This window comes from Cavia porcellus, unplaced genomic scaffold (genome assembly GCF_034190915.1).
Source record: "Cavia porcellus strain 051 isolate PalLab524CR breed Dunkin Hartley unplaced genomic scaffold, mCavPor4.1 scaffold_26, whole genome shotgun sequence".
Classification (NCBI taxonomy): Eukaryota; Metazoa; Chordata; class Mammalia; order Rodentia; family Caviidae; genus Cavia; species Cavia porcellus.
In genome coordinates this window covers 33,345,648-33,363,888 of record NW_026947509.1, presented here as the reverse complement: position 1 = coordinate 33,363,888, position 18,241 = coordinate 33,345,648, and the positions used below count along the sequence as shown (strand labels likewise).

The 18,241-nt window shown below is 51.3% G+C and overlaps 1 protein-coding gene and 1 non-coding gene across 3 annotated transcripts in view; both read left to right on the top strand.

Moving 5' to 3' along the window:
* The window catches only part of Inpp5d (inositol polyphosphate-5-phosphatase D), an 84,784-nt gene extending 72,219 nt beyond the window's left edge, over positions 1-12,565 (top strand). The window contains exons 21-27 of one of the 2 annotated variants that reach the window (XM_013157665.3): positions 938-1,020; positions 4,025-4,112; positions 5,621-5,770; positions 7,605-7,701; positions 8,880-9,140; positions 9,846-10,428; positions 11,590-12,565. In XM_013157665.3, coding sequence (XP_013013119.1) covers positions 938-1,020; positions 4,025-4,112; positions 5,621-5,770; positions 7,605-7,701; positions 8,880-9,140; positions 9,846-10,428; positions 11,590-11,592 — 1,265 coding nt within the window. In that variant the 3' untranslated portion in view covers positions 11,593-12,565. Of the gene's footprint in view, positions 1-937; positions 1,021-4,024; positions 4,113-5,620; positions 5,771-7,604; positions 7,702-8,879; positions 9,141-9,845; positions 10,429-11,586 lie in introns of both variants that reach the window. The other variant, XM_003474408.5, reaches the window with a different exon arrangement.
* Positions 12,566-17,861: 5,296 nt separating this feature from the next.
* On the top strand, positions 17,862-17,968 carry LOC111758191 (U6 spliceosomal RNA). The gene has a single exon (XR_002792415.1). It is a non-coding gene; the product is annotated as a U6 spliceosomal RNA (small nuclear RNA).
* Positions 17,969-18,241: the final 273 nt, after the last annotated feature.

Below are 18,241 nucleotides of genomic sequence, written 5' to 3'. Positions count from 1 at the left end.
ACCCCTGCGGGCTTCGGGCTCCTCTCCCTGCCCCCACAGCAAGCCATAACCCACTTGAGTTCCCCCCGAGCTGGACTGTAACTAAGCCAGCATCCTGTCCTGCTTGGGGCTCCCCAGCCTGCGGAGCCCACACACCACCTGCCTGCCATGACCCTGTGCTCCTTGTTCTTGTGGGCACCAACATTTGGGGCCTCAGCATCCCGCAACAGGCCAGGGTGGGCACCTTTTTTCTGACACAGGCCAGGTTCAGGGCACACCCGTTCTAGGTAACATTTCCAGGCACATCCTCGGAGGTTCTGGTTCTCGATGCCTATGGTAGGGGGAAGGGAGGAGTCAACTTCACCAACAGAAGCCTGGACTCGAGGCTTCCAGAAATCCCAGATTGTCACCAACCATGATTCCGTCCCCTGTGCCCATCCCTGCTCTGACACAGTCCTGGTGATACGAGACCTTCATCACAAAGTCCCTCAAACCCCAGTTCAGGGAGCTGGGTCAGAGCAGTTCCAAAAAGGATGAGGGTTTTTTGTGTGTGCGGGTGTTTTTAATAAACTACCAAGACATTTGCATACATTTCTATGGAAACGGCATATTAGGGAGCTTAAATTAGAATCTCCAAAGGCTGCTCTCCTGAGTGGCGTGGGACGAGCTGTCATGTTTCCCAGTCTCCTTGCCTGTAATGCGATGATTTCTTTGTTGCCTGGTTTATTGCTAAGGGAAGCAGAAAAGGAGGGGGAAAGTCTCGATTTTCCTAAAAATAATCCGAGCACATTGGCAAATGACCACCCCTGCACAGAAACAGGATCCCCGGCAAGCCCAGCTCCTCGATGGTGCCGAGTTCTTGCCCCTGAGACTCACGCGAGGGAAACTGCTCCCCTCCTAAGGGAGTGTGTGGCCCTTGCTGTATCTTTTGGGAACCTGCCTTCCTGCCCTCCCACAGGTTTTGTCAAGAGCCAGGAAGGAGAAAATGAAGAGGGCAGCGAGGGGGAGCTGGTGGTAAAGTTTGGCGAGACGCTTCCCAAGGTAACTCAAGAGAGAGGGGAGGCTGCCAGGGAGAGGGCCGTGGTCACGGGGGCAGCCGCACTGGGTCACTGGCTGTGCTGGGCAAGAGGCTCTGCCCAACCAGAGGGAGTTGCAATCCCACCGACTAAATGCAGTAGGGGCGTGAGTGACCCCAGCATTGCTAACCAGCTCCCAGTTCCTCAGCAGTTGTGGATGAGACCTAGCAGTCCACACAAAATGCCATGATTTTGCACAGAAGAGCAATGTAATCCCAGCACTCAGGAGGTTGAGGCAGGAGAATCATGGTGAGACCTTGTCTCAAAAAAATTCAAAACTAAATAAGTAAGAAGGGAACCCTAAGGTGCAGAATGAGAGGCTCATTTAGGGTCACAGATTCATAGTGGCAGACCCAGGTGTCAGTTCCAAATATACCTGGTCCCCCTTTGTTTTCTTTCTTTTTATTTTATTTATTTATTTAGAGTCTACTGGTAAAATTTTATTATTCTGATAACAGTACTTTACTTTCTTCTTCCTTTTTTTTTTTCTGTCTTTTTGAAACAGTGTCTCACTATGCAGTTCATGCCAGCCTTGAACTCACTCTGTAGCCCAGACTAGTCTCGAACTCAAAACAATCCTCCTGCCTCAGCCTCCTGAGTGCTGGGATTACAGACTTGCACCCCCATGCCCTGCCTTTTATTAGTGTATGTTTGCAGTTCATAATGATGACATCCATCATGGGGAACTGCACATCACACACCCTCAGTCCTTCCACTGTCCCTCTCAATAACCTCCCAGGCTCCCCTGGGGCTCACTTGCCCATTCGGGACTGGCCTATTCGAGCCCTGTGAGCACAGGGAGCCCTTGACACAGCCATGGCACATGTGACCCAGGGTGGACCTGCAACCACACAGACCTGCCTTAGTAGCAAGGACTTTGTCTTTATATAGAAAGATGCTTGCTTTCTGGTATTGGGAATCAAACTTATGACCTCATGCTTGGCAGGCAGGTGCTCTGCCGCTGAGCTAAATCCCCGGCCCCTAGAAAGGTGTTTTCTTGCCCAGACTGCTTTTTTGATCCTGAGGGACAGGGAGCTGCTTGCTGCCCTTGACTGAGCTCCAGGGGTTCCCGTGGGTGCACAGCAGAGCTGTCCCGGTGTCTCTCTCCGATCATAGGAAGGGGTGTCCGGGGCCATGGTGCTACTCCTGAAGATGCCCTCAGAGGTGACATCACGGGCAGGTTCTGGGGGTACTGGGCCTGCTGTGCTGCTGTTAACCACTGACCTGAGCAACTTTGGGCCACAGGAGGAGGACTTGTCACCCCAGGAATGGAAGACACACCTGAGCTGTGGTTGCTCCTGATTTGGGTGAATCCCCTTTATGCAGGCCCACTGCCATTTCTTGTCATTATTCTGGAACTTTCTCCAGAGAGAATAGCAAGTCCATGTCGATATTCAGTGTGGCATCCAGAGCCTATTCTTGGAGTCTTTTGGTGCCTGGAAGGGAAGGAAAGGGACAGCCCAGAGCCACTGGCCTTTTTATTTGGTCCTTTTGTGTTGTTGTCATTGTGAGGAGATGCCTCACAATGACAACTATGAATCTGAAGTTGAGATACATAATTTCACCTCTGAGTATAGGAGCTAATGCAGTGCTGAAGCCCATCCTTGATGTAGCCACAGACCCTGAGCCAGGTCAGCGGGCAGCCGGGAGGCCAGCAGTGCCTGGCTCTGAGTGGTTCTTGCTCCTGGAAGTTGAGAACAGAGAGGACTGCAGAGTTTGTGGTGGTCATGCTTTGAACTACACCCCAGCAACCACTAGCACACTGCAGACCAGCTGGGAGGCTCTGTGTGAGGGGGACACTGGCCTCATCCTCATCTTTCAGGACGACCCAAAGAGCAGGAAGGCAACTTTCTGCCAGTAATGTGCGTAGCCAATTACAGACCTGGCTCTGGACCCTGCAGAGGAGGGAAGGAAGGGAGAGGCAGCAGACATGGGGCCATTTTCCTGGGACCTGCGAGCTCGGCCCAGCTTAGGAGGCCTGAGTCACAAGCTAAAGTGGGGGACAGGGATGAGAAGAAAGTTAAGGGCTGCCCAGTGGGCTGGGCATAGGCATGGACCCCTAAGCATACTCTCAGACACAGGGAGCTTACAGAAATCTCTTTTCCCATCCTCACAGTCTGGAAAGTTCATATTTGTAGCCCCATCGGAACATTATTGGAATTCTGGCAAGTTAACTCCAATGCAACCCACAGTGAAAGCAAAGACACTAAGATGTATTTACAGTTACGGGCAGCAAAGGGGTCCCGAATCTGGCCCAGATGAGTGATGACAGCACAAAGGCTGCGAATGAGGGCCTAACCCAGAATTTATTAATTTGTGAAGAAGGGAGTGTATTAGGGGTGAGTGACAGTGAGAATGGCAGGAACTATGTGAGTGCTGTGAGCTGGGCTAGGAGGCCAGAAAGCACCTCTGAAATGTGCAGATTGAAGAGAATGCAGAAAGACCAATCTGCCTAACTCAATTGAGGTAGCATTTAACGTTCGGAGGCAGGAGCTTCAGTTCGGACGTGCAAACACGTGCAAACTTTTTCTCCCCTGGGAAGTCATAGCCTTTGAGGCTCAAAATCTCAGTTTGAGTTGTCCTGGAGCTATATGGCTTTGCCATCCTGCTGGGCTCAACCATTTCAATGGAGACACAGGTGAGGAAACAGGACTGACATTTGGCTTCAAAGATTACACATCAGCACCTCAGCCAGCCCTATTTACATTGCTCAGAGCCAACTGAGGGGAAAAGGAAATGGCCTGGCCAGCTCCATACATATCAGTACATGGAGACAGGGCCAGGGTTAGCCAGAGTGGGGGTTACTGCGCCTAAGTCAAGGAGAGCAGTTCCGGTGGGCCTCTACAGGAGCTGAGACTTGGACCCAGCTAATCACATCTTCAGCCCCATTTTCCTACACTTGCTCCACACCCCGCTGTTCCCTGCCTGCCCCCACCTGTTGGCATTAACTCTGTACCTTCTCCCTGCAGTTGAAGCCTATCATCTCTGACCCGGAGTACCTGCTGGACCAGCATATCCTGATTAGCATTAAATCCTCTGACAGTGACGAATCTTACGGTAAACTAAGCATCCCCGTCCTGTCCCTCCTCTTCTTTCCCTGTCCACGGACTTTTGGGTGTCATAGCCCAGAGCCAAGGTCCCTCCCACGTATGGAACCTTCCTGGGTATCCAATCTGTGCACTTCGCAGGTATGATGTGATTTCATCCTGACGTGAGTTACTGTCTTAGCTTTCCATCGCTAGGATACAGCACCTGACACCCACAATGTAAAGGAGAAGAGGTTTATTTTGGCTCATGGGGTCTGTGGGTTCAGTCTGTGGTCAGCTGGATCCGAGGCAGAAACAGCATGGTGGATGGCAGAGGGAAATGCTCATGGTGGCCAGGAAGCAGAGAGAGAAGGGAAGAGCAGGGGACAAGAACACAGTCTTCCAGGTCACACCCCCAGCGGCCACCTCCAAGCAGGCCCTGACTTCTAACAGATTTAGCTGCTAAACTCAGTGGATGAATCAATCCCCTGATGTGTAGCAAGCACCCCCACGATCCAGTCACCACACACACACACACACATACACATCTTGAGGAACGGCTTAAACCTAAGCCCTAACACCTACCATCCCCGGGTGAATGGATACAAACAGAAGCACAGAGGAGTCAAATGACTCACCAGGTCCCACAGTAAGTCATCGACTGAGCCCTAAATCCAGCCTACTTCTGCCTGTGCTGCCCAGTCCAGGTCTCAACCCTCCATGGGGAGCGGCAGCCCCTACCTGCTGGGCAGGTCAGCTCCCTCTTGATTTTGGTTTTTTCTTTGCGTGGAAAAAGACTCAGTTCCTGTCCATCTTGATTTGTCCTGTTTTGCATTGCTTCAAACCTTGGGAAGTTGGCGTGCCCTCCCCCATGGCAGCCAGATTAGCATTCACTTCTGTCTGTCTGCTGGATTTTCTAGGATTTAAGTTTTCTTTTTATAGCAACTAATTCACGAGGAGTTTGTTTTGTTGCAAGGTTTGAGGTATTTGCCCCAAATTGCTGAGGGGTTGTTCTAAAGGAGCTATGAACTAATCCATGTCTGGCCACTGTGTTTTTTTGTTTGGTTATTCTTTAATTGTTTGTTAGTTTGGTTTTGGAGACAGGACCTCACTATGCTGTTTAGGCTGACCTTAAGCTCACTATGTACTACAGGCTGGCCTCAAACTCAGGGCCATCCTCCTGCTTCAGCCTCCCCAGTACAAGGATTACAGGTGTCCACTACCATGCCCAGCTGGTCCATTGGTTTCTTTCCTTTTTTTTTTTTTTTTTTTTTTTTTTTTTTTGTCTTTTTGAAGCAGGATCTCACAATGCAGTTCAGTCTGGCCTTGAGCTCACTTTGTAGCCAGACTGGTTTTTGAACTTTCAATCATCCTGCCTCAGCCTCCCCAGGGCTGAGATTACAGGCATATGCCACCACACCTGGCTGGGCCATTGTTTTGAGCGCTATCTTCAATGTGAAGTTCAGTCTCTAAGCTAATGCTCCTTGTTCCCCATGGATGCCTGGGTCTTGACCCTGCTGTCACCTCCCTCCCTTCCAGGTGAGGGCTGCATTGCACTTCGGCTGGAAGCCACGGAAACCCAGCTGCCCATCTACACACCACTCACCCACCATGGAGAGATGACGGGCCACTTCCGGGGAGCCATTAAGCTGCAGACCTCCCAGGGCAAGAAGAGAGAGAAGCTGTACGGTAAGTCAGCCCTCGGTCCCTCCCAGCCCTTGGATATGTTAGGGACAGGCATGTGGTTTCTGCTGGCCAGCATTCCACTGGTCTCAGGGCTGAACCCAGGTGAAAAGAAGCTCAGGCAACCTGACCCATCCTGTCTTTATCAATAACTTTGTCTAAACCACATGTAGTGGCACATGCCTGTAATCTCAGCTCTCTGGGAAGTTGAGGCAGGAGGATCACAATTCAGGAGCAGCTTTAGTGACTTAGACTAAAAAAAAAGTGTCTCAAAAAAATGAGGTGCAGTGGGGTGGCTGAGGATTGGACATCACCAATACTCCTTTTAAATAATTGCCTTCCAAGGCACTGTCACCCATCATTTGCACCTAGAAGTCCTATGCACCTCCTCAACTTGACCTCAAGTCTTTATACCAGGGATCAAACTCGTGACCTTATTCTTACCAAGCAAGCACTTATGCTGCTGAGCTAAATCCCCTGCTCTTTACATCCTCTTAAACATTACTTCCTTACCTCATATGGCTGCCCCAGAAAATGACGCTATGGCTGGGGGTGTGGCTCAGGGGTAGAGCACTTGCTTCCTATGCTGAGGCTCTGGGTTCAATCCTCAGCAATACACACTCACACACACAGGCGCACATGCACGCAGTGCAGCCACATTGGACAACATAGCCACAGTGGTTGACCCTCTGTGAGGAAAGCCCGGACTGTCTCCCCCATCGATGCCATAGGAGACCTACTTACACAGGGAGAACACAGTGTGCTGGATTTGTCTCCTACGTCTACCCTCAGATTTCAAAACTTGAAAATCCACATGGATGCTTCCCCTTAAACCTCTGTATGAGATAAAGAGCTTTCCCGAAGTTGTTAACCAAATGTTGCTTCCTTTTCCACAGGCAGCAGTTGATTTTCTTTTTCTTTCCTTGCCGCCTTCACTTTAACTCCCTGCTGAGCACTGAAGCAACAATGCCTAGAATGGCTTGGGCTTTAACCACAGGCTTAATGACATATAAAGTGATCGTCTCACATGTGTCACCTCGGGGGCTGGGGATTTAGCTCAGCGGCATAAGCACCTGCCTTGCAAGCAGGCAGTCGTAAGTTCGATCCCTGGTACCGATAAAAAGGAAAAAAGACAAAAAAAACCAAAAACAAACATGTGTCACCTCACTTATCTCTCACAACAGCCCTGTGTGATTGTCTTTGTTGGGCAAAAAGGGAAACTGAGGCACAGCAAGGCTAAGAGATTGGCCACAGGTCATGTTCCTAGTCAGTGGTCAGGCCAAAGTGAGCTTGGAGGTTCATGCAGTGCTACCTGCGTGCTGTCTCTATGAATCTGGTTCCTTTTTGACCTATGAGAGCATCTTTCTCCAGCAGCACAGTGAGGTGGAGTGATGAAACTTGGCACCTTGGCAGCCATAAACAAGAGTTGAAAATGAAGACAAGGTTCCAGTTTCCCTTAAAACCGCTGCACAGGCTGCCCCCTGAGTACCAAATGCTGTTTTGGAGCTATTGTTTACTTTTGTTTTGTTCTCATCTGATAAGCAATGTTTACTGTATTGTCCCTTACTGAAACCAGTGAGGTAGGCCTGTCACATGAAATAATAACTCTGTGTCATACATACCAGTTCTGCTTTTTCTAGAATCATGGCAGGCATAAATAATCAGTCACCAAACTCCTGAAGCCATGGCAGGCACAACTAATCAATTACTGAATGGAGGCCTCAGGCTCTTGCTTAAAACACTTCCCCAAGTAGCTACAGTTTACCAGCCACTTTGCCATCACTGACCCAAACTCTGGAGCCAGGCGCTCATATGTTCTTTCCTGGCCCTTTCCTTTTAGACTTCGTGAAGACAGAGCGAGATGAGCCCAGTGGGCCCAAGTGCCCAAAGAGCCTCACCATCCAGGACCCTGTGAAGCAGTGGGAGCCGGCTGGCAGGTAAGGCAGGACCTGGGGCTTGTCGCACAGCAGCTCGGCCATGCAGAGCAGGGCCCAGGAGAGGCAGAGGTCAGGGGAAGGCAGCTCCTGCCCCACACAAGAGAGTTCTCTCCTGCCCTTGGCTCTAATCTTCAGACCTCGGACCAGCCTCTCTGGAAAGGTCCCGGTGCCCAGGACAAAGCCTGGGAGGTTCTTCCATATTGGGAGGCTCGATTCAGCTCAGCCTGCACTTATGGAGCACCTGTTGTTTGGGTGCCAGAGAAACCAAGGCAAGCTAGGTGCTGTGCACAACTTGGGAACTCACTGTGCACCAATGGAAGGACAAGTGGTCCAGGAAGAGGCTGCTGAGACACGGGGCGATTCCAAGGTCACAGTGGTATCTATATGCCAGGGATATCGGCGGTCAGAAGTCCTTGGCCTCAAACACACCTAAGTTGCTCCTGATAGAGACCGAACTGGGAGTAACCCAGACATTAAAGTCCATGGTACAGAAAGATAGCAGCATCCAGTAACAAGGTACAGCTGGCATGGTGGTGCACACCTATAATCCCAGCACTGGGGAGGCTGAGGCGGGAGGATCACTAGGAGCTCAAGGCCAGCCTGGGCTACATAGTGAGACCCTACCTCAAGAAACAAAAAAATAACAGGGTCTCCTTAGGTTGCTGGTCTCTTGAGTTCCCAAGTCAAGGCAGTGAGGGTCTGGTCGCCATGCTGGCTTACCTGGGGGCCACTGGTACCCACAGACTGCCACCCAACAACACTCCCAGTCCTTTCTGGGTCCACAGCCTGCTGCTGCTGGTCACAGCTTTGAGCGCCGAGGTCCTCCCTGTCGGCCTCCTTCCCACTGCCCCATGCGTCCTGGCTGAGTGTCCATGGTTGCTAGTGGAGTCTCACTCCTTTGAGTAGAATGGGGACAAGCCTGTGTCCCCTGAGCTGACCCTAGTGTTGGCTGAGGTGCAGCTATGGGCCATGAGGGGTCTTCAGGAGACCCCTGGGCCCTGACTGACCTCTTCTTTCTCATGAGATCCTTGCTAGCGCGGAGGCCGCATGCTGTGTCACTATGGGGTCACCTCACCCTGGTCCAAGCTGAGGGGCCGAGGGACATCGGAGGGCCCTTCCCAAACCCCGGGGTGATGGTGAAAGGACACGTCCTGACCTGTGCCTCTTCTTCCCTGCAGGGCCTCCTTCGGCCTCACAGACATCATGAATCCCAGCTACATTCCCGTCCGGCAGCCCGTGACTGCCAAGCTGCCCATGTCCCCCTTGCCGGACCAGCCACTCCCGGCCTGGAGCTATGACCCACAGCCCAAGGACCCTTCCCTGGGGCCAGGGAGAGGGGACAGTCCTCCCACCCCACCCTCCCAGCCACCGCTGTCACCCAAGAAGTTCACCTCTGCCTCAGCAAACAGGGGCCCCTGCCCCAGGGTGCAAGAGTCCAGGTGAGTGTCCTTGTCACCGGTCTGCTGGTGTCCACCCTGGCAAACCCTCCAGAGAACAAAGCCTATTTGTTGCATCTATGAATCCTAACCAAGCAGTGCAGTGAGGATGTGGGTAACACAGTGCCAGCGTGTCTCTATTACTTTTTTATCGATGTCATAAGCATAGAACACAAAAAGAACCATTTCAAAACGATTCGGTGGTGGTTGGTACATTCACGATGTTATTGTAGTATAGTGCCTACCTCTAGCTGTTTCTAAAACATCTTTCAATCATTTTTATTTCTCGTTTTGGCTTTTTTTGAGTCAGGGTCTCACTGTGTTGTTCAGGCTGGCCTTGAATTCACCATGCAGCCCAAGCTGGCCTGAAACTCAGCAGTTATCCTGTCTCAGCCTCCTGCATGCTGGGATTACAGGTGCATGCCACCACACCTGGCTCACGTCCAATATTATTTTTATTTTTAATTTTTATTTTGAGAAGCAGATCTCAATAACTTGCCCAGGCAGGCCCAGAATTCAAAATCCTCCTGCCTCAGCCTTCCCAGTTGTTGGTATTACATGCAATCACCCTAGACTGGTTCTAAAACATTTTTGATCATCCTAGACAAAAGCCCAGTCCCACAAAGCAGCCACTTGGCACCCCTCATTCCTGATTCTGAACCTGTTTTGTCCACTGAACCTGTTTTTGTCTCCTCCCCTCACCTCTAGGCCTAGCGAGCAGGGGAAGGGCTCGACTGAAGCCCCACAGGAGGACCTGTTGCTGAGCAAGCCAGAGATGTTTGAGAACCCACTGTACGGCTCTGTGAGCGCCTTCCCCAAGCTGGTCCCCAGGAAAGAGCAGGAGTCCCCCAAGATGCTACGAAAGGAGCCCACACCCTGCCCAGAGCCCAGCATCTCCTTTTCCAAAGCCCCAGAGGCCGAGGGTAGCAAGGGTCCAGGCAAACAGGCACCCACGACCTTCCTCAGCCCCACACCCCGGCTCCGCTCCTTCACCTGCTCGGCCTCCACCGAAGGCAAGGCCACTAGTGGGGACAGGGGCCAGGGGAAGCCCAAGGGCCCTGCCAGCTCTCAGGCCCCAGTGCCGGCCAAGCGGCCCATCAAGCCATCCCGGTCGGAGGTGAGCCAGCAGTCCACACCCACACCTGCACCCCGGCCACCCCTGCCAGTCAAGAGCCCAGCGGTTCTGCAGCTGCAGCACGCCAAGAGCCGTGACTACCGTGACAACTCCGAGCTCCCACATCATGGCAAGCACCGGCCTGAGGAGGGGCTGCTGGGCAGGACGGCCATGCAGGTGAGTGTGTCCACGAGTGTGTGTGCATGTGTGCATGCACGTTCCCATCCCAGAGGTTACTCTGTGAGTGTGTGTGCTGAAAACATCCCAGAGCCCTTCCTCACAAAGTAGATTTCTTTTGGAGCAAAACTGTGGGGTTCAGAACAGACTTGGGGTGCATATCTAGTGTGTGCACAAGTCTCTGAGTTCAATCCCCAATGCCGATAAAAAAATGAAGTAACCTAAAAACCAGAGTAGGGAATTGAGTGTTAGCTCTGAATCCTAGGTTTCCTGCTTTCTGTTTGTGCCCTGTGGCTGCATTTACACCTCTGTGAAGTGGGACTGTTAATAGCATCTGTCTTACAGGAGAACTGAATTGTGCCGTGTGGTATTATGTATCAGTACTTGGGCTTTCATGCCGTTTGGTTAGTTAGATTTTTTGGGGTTTTTTTTGTTTTTTTTGTTTTTTTTTTTTTGAGACAGGATCTCACTATGCAGCTCAGACCGACCTTGAGCTCACTTTGTAACACAAGCTGGCCTTATACTTGCAATGATCCTCCTGCCTCAGCCTCCTGAATACTGGGATTATATAATACATGTTTATGAGAATAGGCAGCCTGATCAAAACTATGGGGAATGTTTAAAAATAAAAGGACACATTGCCAGTAATGTCCCTCAAAATACTTGCCCTTGTTTTGAGCGAGTGGCTTTGTGAGATGTGGTCAGAAATACAGTGAATGCTTTCATCCAACAGAAAGGTAGGTTCCTGTGAGTGAGATTCTGTGTCCTCTTCCGCCTTATTCACTATGAAAATCCTGACTGTTCACCCAAAGTCAGAATGACCATAAAAAGTGGATGTTTTGAGTTGATTCAGGACATAGAGGCGCCCAGGACAGAGCAACTAAAGACCCTCACGAAAGAGCACTTCCAGAGCCACTCCCGGAAGTGGCAAGTGTCGTCCTAAGTGTGTCTGAAGCAGGAGGGGGGAGTCTGAGGAGGACGAATAGGAACATCTATTACTGTGGTCCAGCACTCACTGTAGTTTTGATCGCACTGCATGTATTAAGGGCTCAGAACAGAGCTCCTCCCATGCCACAGGAAGCTGGCTGGCCCTTGGCAAGCAGCGACCTGTGGTCATCAAGTTGGGGGGTCCCTGACAACCCTTCCTTTGTCATCCAGCAGTGACGCCCTGGGGGATGTGCCAGTGACAGGAGCCCAGAGGAGCAGCAGAAGCCTCAGAAGGGAAGCCTCTCCCGTGACCTCCTTCTGGTTCCCCTACCTCGCTTCCTGTGCAAACCTTTGCATTTTTCGGAAAAGGGCCTCACTTCTATGTGGCCCACGGAGTACACTGCCTGTGACACTGGGCAGCAGGTACTGCGGTCAGAAGGAAGGTGCCCACCTGAGACGACGGCTGCATCGCTGGGTCCCCAGCGTGGCCTTGGTACTTGGGACCCCGGGGTCTTGTTCGGGTCACCATTTTGAAGGAGACACCTGAAGTGCCAATCCGGGGATGGAGATATACATAATAATAATAATATTAATAATAATAGTGGCAGCCTGGGCTGAGAAGTCGGCCTGTGCCACATGCATCACTAAGTGCTTTAGGGACATTGTGTGGGGACAGCGTCCAGGGCAGAGGCTCCAGCCATGCAGAACCACGTGCCCAGGCCCGGGCGTCCTGAGGGTTTGGGCAAAGCATTAAGAGGCTGGCAGCCTTGGGAGCAAGAAGTGGCTGCAAGGGACACAGAGGATATGAGCGACTCTTGGGGCACAGGGCTTGGTCCCAGGCCAGCTCCCATGATTCACGCTACTTCAGCCGAGGCAGGGGTCCTGTGCAGCCGCATGGGGAGCAGGGATCTCCCTGAGCAGGAGCAGCAGCCTGCGCCGCGGCCTCACGCTGGGGTCAGGATGGCCGAGGCCCTGCTAGTTCCACATGCTGGGCTCCCATCCACTGCCCAAGGTGGCCAGTGCCACCAGGCTCCTGCAGCCTCTCAGTCTCAGGCTCCATGGCCTTCAGCCCTTAGTTAGTAGGTAGTAGATTGTTGGTATCTTTTCTCATGTTGCTTCTTGATCTGGAATGTGTGAGAGTGAGATGGTAGGTATGCACCCCACGTGCCCACTGTCCTGTCTGTGTGACCAATAAACTGTGCCTTTCTCACTTGGCTGTGTGGCTCTTTCCCCCAGACATGTGGATACCTGGGCTGATTTCTGCCCTGCAGAGGAGCAGCTGGGTCAGGGGGAGATTGCTGGGGACATGGGAAGGTGGGATCCCGTGGCACAGGGTCTCAGGGAGCTAGTTTAAAGTTCAGCATGAACAAGGACAAGGTAAGTGTCGCTTCCTCCATTCAAGCACCCAGCAGCTACCCAGTGTCCATTAAGTGTCCTGCAGACCCCAAATTTCTCCAGGCTTTTGGAGTTTTTTGGGTTTTGTGGGGTTTTTTGGTTTGGTTTGTTTTTGTTTTAAAGCAGGATCTTACTATGCAGTTTAGGCAGGCCTCAAACTCACAGCAGTCTTCCTGCCTCAGCCTCCCAAATGCTAGGATTACAGATATGTGCCACCACACCCGGTACCACTGAACTTTTTTAAGTACAGATCAGGCCAGGTGTGTTGCACATCTCTACTTCCAGCACTAAGGAGGTTGAGGAAGGAGGATCATCCCAAATCTGAGGCCAGTCTGGGTTACATAGTTCAAGCCAAGCCTGAACTACATAGTGAAACCCTGTCCCCTGAAAAATGGAAATTTGATCAACCCATCTCCACAGAGAAAATCATTATGTGCCAACCATGCTTAGGCACTGGGTTCACAGGTCAAGAGTCCAGCATCAGGACTGCCTGGTGCTGCTCGCAGGGTGCTATGGTCTCTCAGGAACCCGTGGGGCAGGGCTTGAGAGCCCGCTGGAAGCTTGGCTCCAATGCAGGTGGAAGCCGCCCCTGCCATTCAGCATCCTGGTCTAACTAGGAATGGGACCCAATAGAACACAGGTCACCCTGTGACCTGTGCTAAGAGCTCCTATCTGCGCCCTGAGGGGAGCTGGGGATACCCAGGATTGGGTCACTGGTGCTTGTGGTCCCTGGGATGCTGGGCTGCCAGCTGCCACCCACAGGGACTGCAAAGAAGTCAAAATGAGCACATGCCTGGGCCCTGCCCACTGTCCCTGCAGGTCCCCAGGAGAAAGAAGCAGAGGTCAGCCATGTGGGCTGTGTCTGTTGTTCCCTATCACACTCTGTGCTCTCTTCACCTGAGCAGTCACCATGCCCTTGTCCTTGTGTCCCCACTGTCTGAGACAGGCTGTGAAACCAGGCTGTGCATATGCATGAATGACTGGGGTCCCTTGATACCCCAAACTGGAAACGTCACAATGTAAACAGTTTCGTCTCATCCTCTGGACCTGACCCAAGTGCCCCAAACAGTCTCCCTTGGTTCTGGGCTTCCTGGTTCCTGAACTCTCTCTGACTGGCACTTTTACCATCCTCTTTCCCTAACAACCCTGCCTCCCAAATGCCCAGGTCTCCTGCTAGGCCACAGGAAGAGGAACCAGCCCTTGCCACCTCCTGATCACCTGACTGTCCTCCCAAGGTGGCCCTGTCCCTGCGATGAATCCACCAATCCCCGCCCCTTGGTGACCACAGCCATGGTCACTTGTAGGAAGCAGAAGTTTCCCTCTCTGAGTGACCACGCGATGGCTGGTTGAAAGCTGCAGATTTCCTATCACAGAGCTGCCCAGTCCCTCCACAGGTGCTCCATGGCCAGGAGGGGACAAGGTAGCCCTGACAGCTCCTCCTTCCTTCCCCTAGCCCCCTGCTGCAGCCGCCTGTGCTATTGCTTCCTACCTTGCAGGAAGAAAATGAAAGAGTCATTCAGAAAAGCTCTCTCCCACGCCACTTGTCCCAACCCCAGCCTACCAGGTGCTGTCTTCTCCACAGGGCCCTAAAATAGCTCCTTTTTTATCCACCGTCTAATTTCCATGGATACCCGGCTGTGGAGAGGCCCAGAAGCTTTCTGCACAACAGTAGCAGCTCAGTTCCGAGCCTGCCCTCCAACAGAGAGCCCCATTACCCTGCAAGCGGTGGCTCCCACCTCCGCAGACGCCCCGCTTCAGGAGCTGGCATGGCTCACACTGGCATGTGGAGTTCGGGTGGAGACAGTGACATCCGGTTGGGATCCAGTCCATGCCATTCTAGGCTGGTCTCAGACACCAGCCTGGGTATGTGCAATTCAAGCCTCCATGAACCAATCAGCTATCAATGAGTTCACAGCGTGTGTGGGGCCAGCGGAAGTGATGGGGCTGGGGTTGTTTGTGGCTCTAAATCAGACAGAATGAAGGTGAACAGCTTGTCCCTAATCTCTTGAAAACACAGCCTTGTGCAGATTACTTGACCTTTCTGAGCTTGTCTTCTTTTTGTTGTTTGGTGTTTTGGTTTTGAGACAGGGTTTTGCCATGTAGTCCAGGCTGGCCTCAACCTCACAATGATCCTCCTGCCTCACCTGGAGTGCAGGGGTTATAGGCATGCACTGCTGAGCCTGGCATCTGAGCCTCAGTCTTCTTGTCTGTAGAGTGGGGAATTAAATTTGCCTAGTGGTTGTGATGGTTCCATCAAAGCCCAAGCTCGAGCCAGAGGTCATAGAAAGTGATCACTTTCCTGTCCCTGAGAACAGGTAACATGAAAGAGTGCTGCAGAGATTATCTGAAGAATGCAGAGAAAAAGTTCCATCAAGGCATGGGGGAGGACCCCAAGCTGGGCTTCCCTGCCTTAAGCAGGCCCTACCCATGAGGTGTGGGCAGGAGCAACACCCTCAGGAAAGCCACACGTCAAGCTGAAACTGTGGAAAACTTTGATGATGGGGTGCTTCTTGGGGCCCAGGGACTGCAGGGAGCCAGGAGGACTAGTTGGGTTGGCTGAGGTCAAGGAGGGATTAGTTGAGGCTGGACCACCAGTTAAGAGGTCAGGAGCGCTCAATGGGTTTCAGCCAGCCTGGAGACATAAGTCAGGGAGGAAGGGTTCAATCCCCAGTACCCAGAGTTGGGGGTGGGGGGGATAGACTAGGTTTCCCCAACAGCTTGAGTTTTAGCCTGTCTAATAATGAAGTCACTCTGCTGTAAGCCTCACAAAAAAGTAACCGGATGTTAACCAATCAGTTATTCTGTGTCCCTCTGTCTCCCCAGCCACACCAGGTAAGGAAAGTGACTCTGAAATGGCTGGTTGTCTTTTTGTTCTTTGTATTTTTTCAATGCTTCTCTGTCTATGAAGCCAACCTCGAAGCTCAGCCCAGCAGGGCAGTCCTGGGACGCCTGATTCTAGAGTCAAAAACAAAGCCAGTAAAGATCTGCCAACAAGATTGTTGGGTCAACTCAACCTCCTTACAGGGATGAAAAGACTTACTAGTGTAATCCCAGCACTCTGAGAGGCTGAGGCAGAAGGATGGCAAGCTCCAGACCCAGCCTGGGCAATTTAGGGAGACTTTGCCGCAACAGAAAAAAAGGAGGGGTGAGTGGCTGGGGATATAGTTTAGTGCAAAGGCTCTGATGCAAATGAAACCCTACCAGTGATAAATATTCCTGGTGCTCACCTAAACCCTCAAAAAGCACCTGCTGTCATCTCACGAAGCTGTTGTACAAATGACCACATTCTTCACACATTCTGTGGCTGCCAAGGCCACAGACAGACGTCTGTGCTGCTCATGGGCCTTCTCTGGGACTCCTTCCTGCTCAGGTGCAAGGCTGAGGCCAGGTTGCTCCTGAAGGCCCCTGCGTGCCCATGGCTGGACCGGCCAGTGCTAGCCACACTCCTCCTTGCTCTCCCCCCACATCACTTCTGGGGATCCTACCCCATTGTTGAGAGGATCCAAGCATTCTGTGGGGGTGGGACCGCCCCAGCACTGCCTGACAGCATCCCCATACTTTGCCAGCTGAATGTCAGGAGCACTCCCACCCCCAACATCACCAATGTCCCCCAGGTGGGGAGCATGGAAAGGTCACCTCAGGAAGTAAGTGCTCTCTAGCCTTCGTCTGAAAAAGGCTTACACCTTGAAGGGGATAAAGACTGATCTGACACCACACTCACATGTACACACACTCATCTACACACATGCACACACACGTGTGTGCCCAGGCTTGGAGGAACTGTCCTCCAGGAATTTGTAAAAATGTCACCAGGTCAGCAAAGCCCTAGGGATGGTCCACCCCGGGTATGGGTCCGTGAACAGAGTACACTCAGTGTGATCAAAAAGTAGGGTGAACATTCAGATTAAAAATTTAAACACTTTTACAGTGAATGACACATTGCCACAGATTCCCCTGAAAATACACACACACACACACACACACACACACACACACACACACACACACTTTAAACACATGGACTCTATTGGCCTTGCCGCTGTGTGCAGTGATTCTGGAAGTCCTCTTTAGTGGGTGGCTGCCTTGGTGTTCTAAATTGATTCAAAACATTTGTAGCGATTTATGTCACGTGAAATACCATGGTGCGTCCTCAGCTACCTTGATCACCGGATCCAGCACTGTGCAGCTTCTGACTCTTCTCCAACGTTGCAATGACCCTGAAAGATCACCATTCTGCATCTAACGTGCATCTAAAGAAACTTATGAAAGAGGACTTCCAGAGCTGCTTCAGAAAGGGGCAAGAATGATGGGATAAGCATATTTGATGTTGGGGGATTTGCAGCAATGGGTCTTGTATTGTAATAAAAATTTTAAAAAAATAAATGCTCACTCTGTATTTCGGTCACACCACCTACATGTAACAACATGTGTAGCTTCTTCCTTCCAAGTCTTCAGTCACCTGCCCACCAAGGACTTCTCTGCAAGTGACTTTCCCTGAGTCCCCTCCTCAGCACTCACCAAAATCCTTTTCCTCTGGACACTGTTGATTCTCCTTTCAGAATTTTCCCTGGCTGGGCTTTGGGGTTATCATTTCACAAATGCCACAGTGCATAAGATATTCTGCTACCAGAAACACACTTTTCTTTCTGGAAATTTCTACTCCCAGGTTTTAAACACATTTCCCTTCCTCATACATAGAGATCTTTGCTGAACTCATTCCTGTCTCTAATGAGTTTAGATCCCAACTTGTCACATCCATTTATCCAGGCTCGGAGCCAGACAAGAGCCTTGGCAGCTCCAGCCCCCAAGGTCTGTACTACTAAAAGGTCCCTTGGGTCCCACTCCTCATGCAAAAATACTCTGTATTTATTAAGCCCTTCCCACATGTTAGGTACATAGTATCAGTCTTAATATTACACATATAGGTCTCCTGGTGGAGGATTTTTCTAAGGCTAAGTGGATACAAATATAGTCTCCAAGTCACTGCCTTGTTAGAGATAAGCCTGAACCCTTTTAGGCCAGTTTACAGAGCATAAGAGTGACTGTATAATCTTTTCACCCATCATCCAATGCTGTGTAACAAACTGCCCAAATTTTAACACAATAGCACAGTGCTGGCTTCAGCAGTACATATACTAAAGCTGGAATGATACAGAAAAGACTAGCCTAGCCCCTGCACAAGGATGACATGCAAATGCATGAAGATTCCATATTTTAAAAACTAGCATTTAGTTTGTTCAGAAACCTTCACTCTGGGCAAGGCATGCTAGAAGCAGCTTGTTTCAGTTGTGTTCAGCTCCACTGAGTGTGTGTGCGGGCTGGCAGCTGGGTATTAATCAGCTTTGCCATTGTTGAGACTCAATACCCCCCTCCACATGCACAATTTAAAGGAGGAAAGGTTTTATTTGGCTCACGGTTCCAGGGGATTCAGTCCATGGTTATTGGGCTCCATTGCAGCAGCATCATGGCAAGAGGGCATGGGGGAACAAAA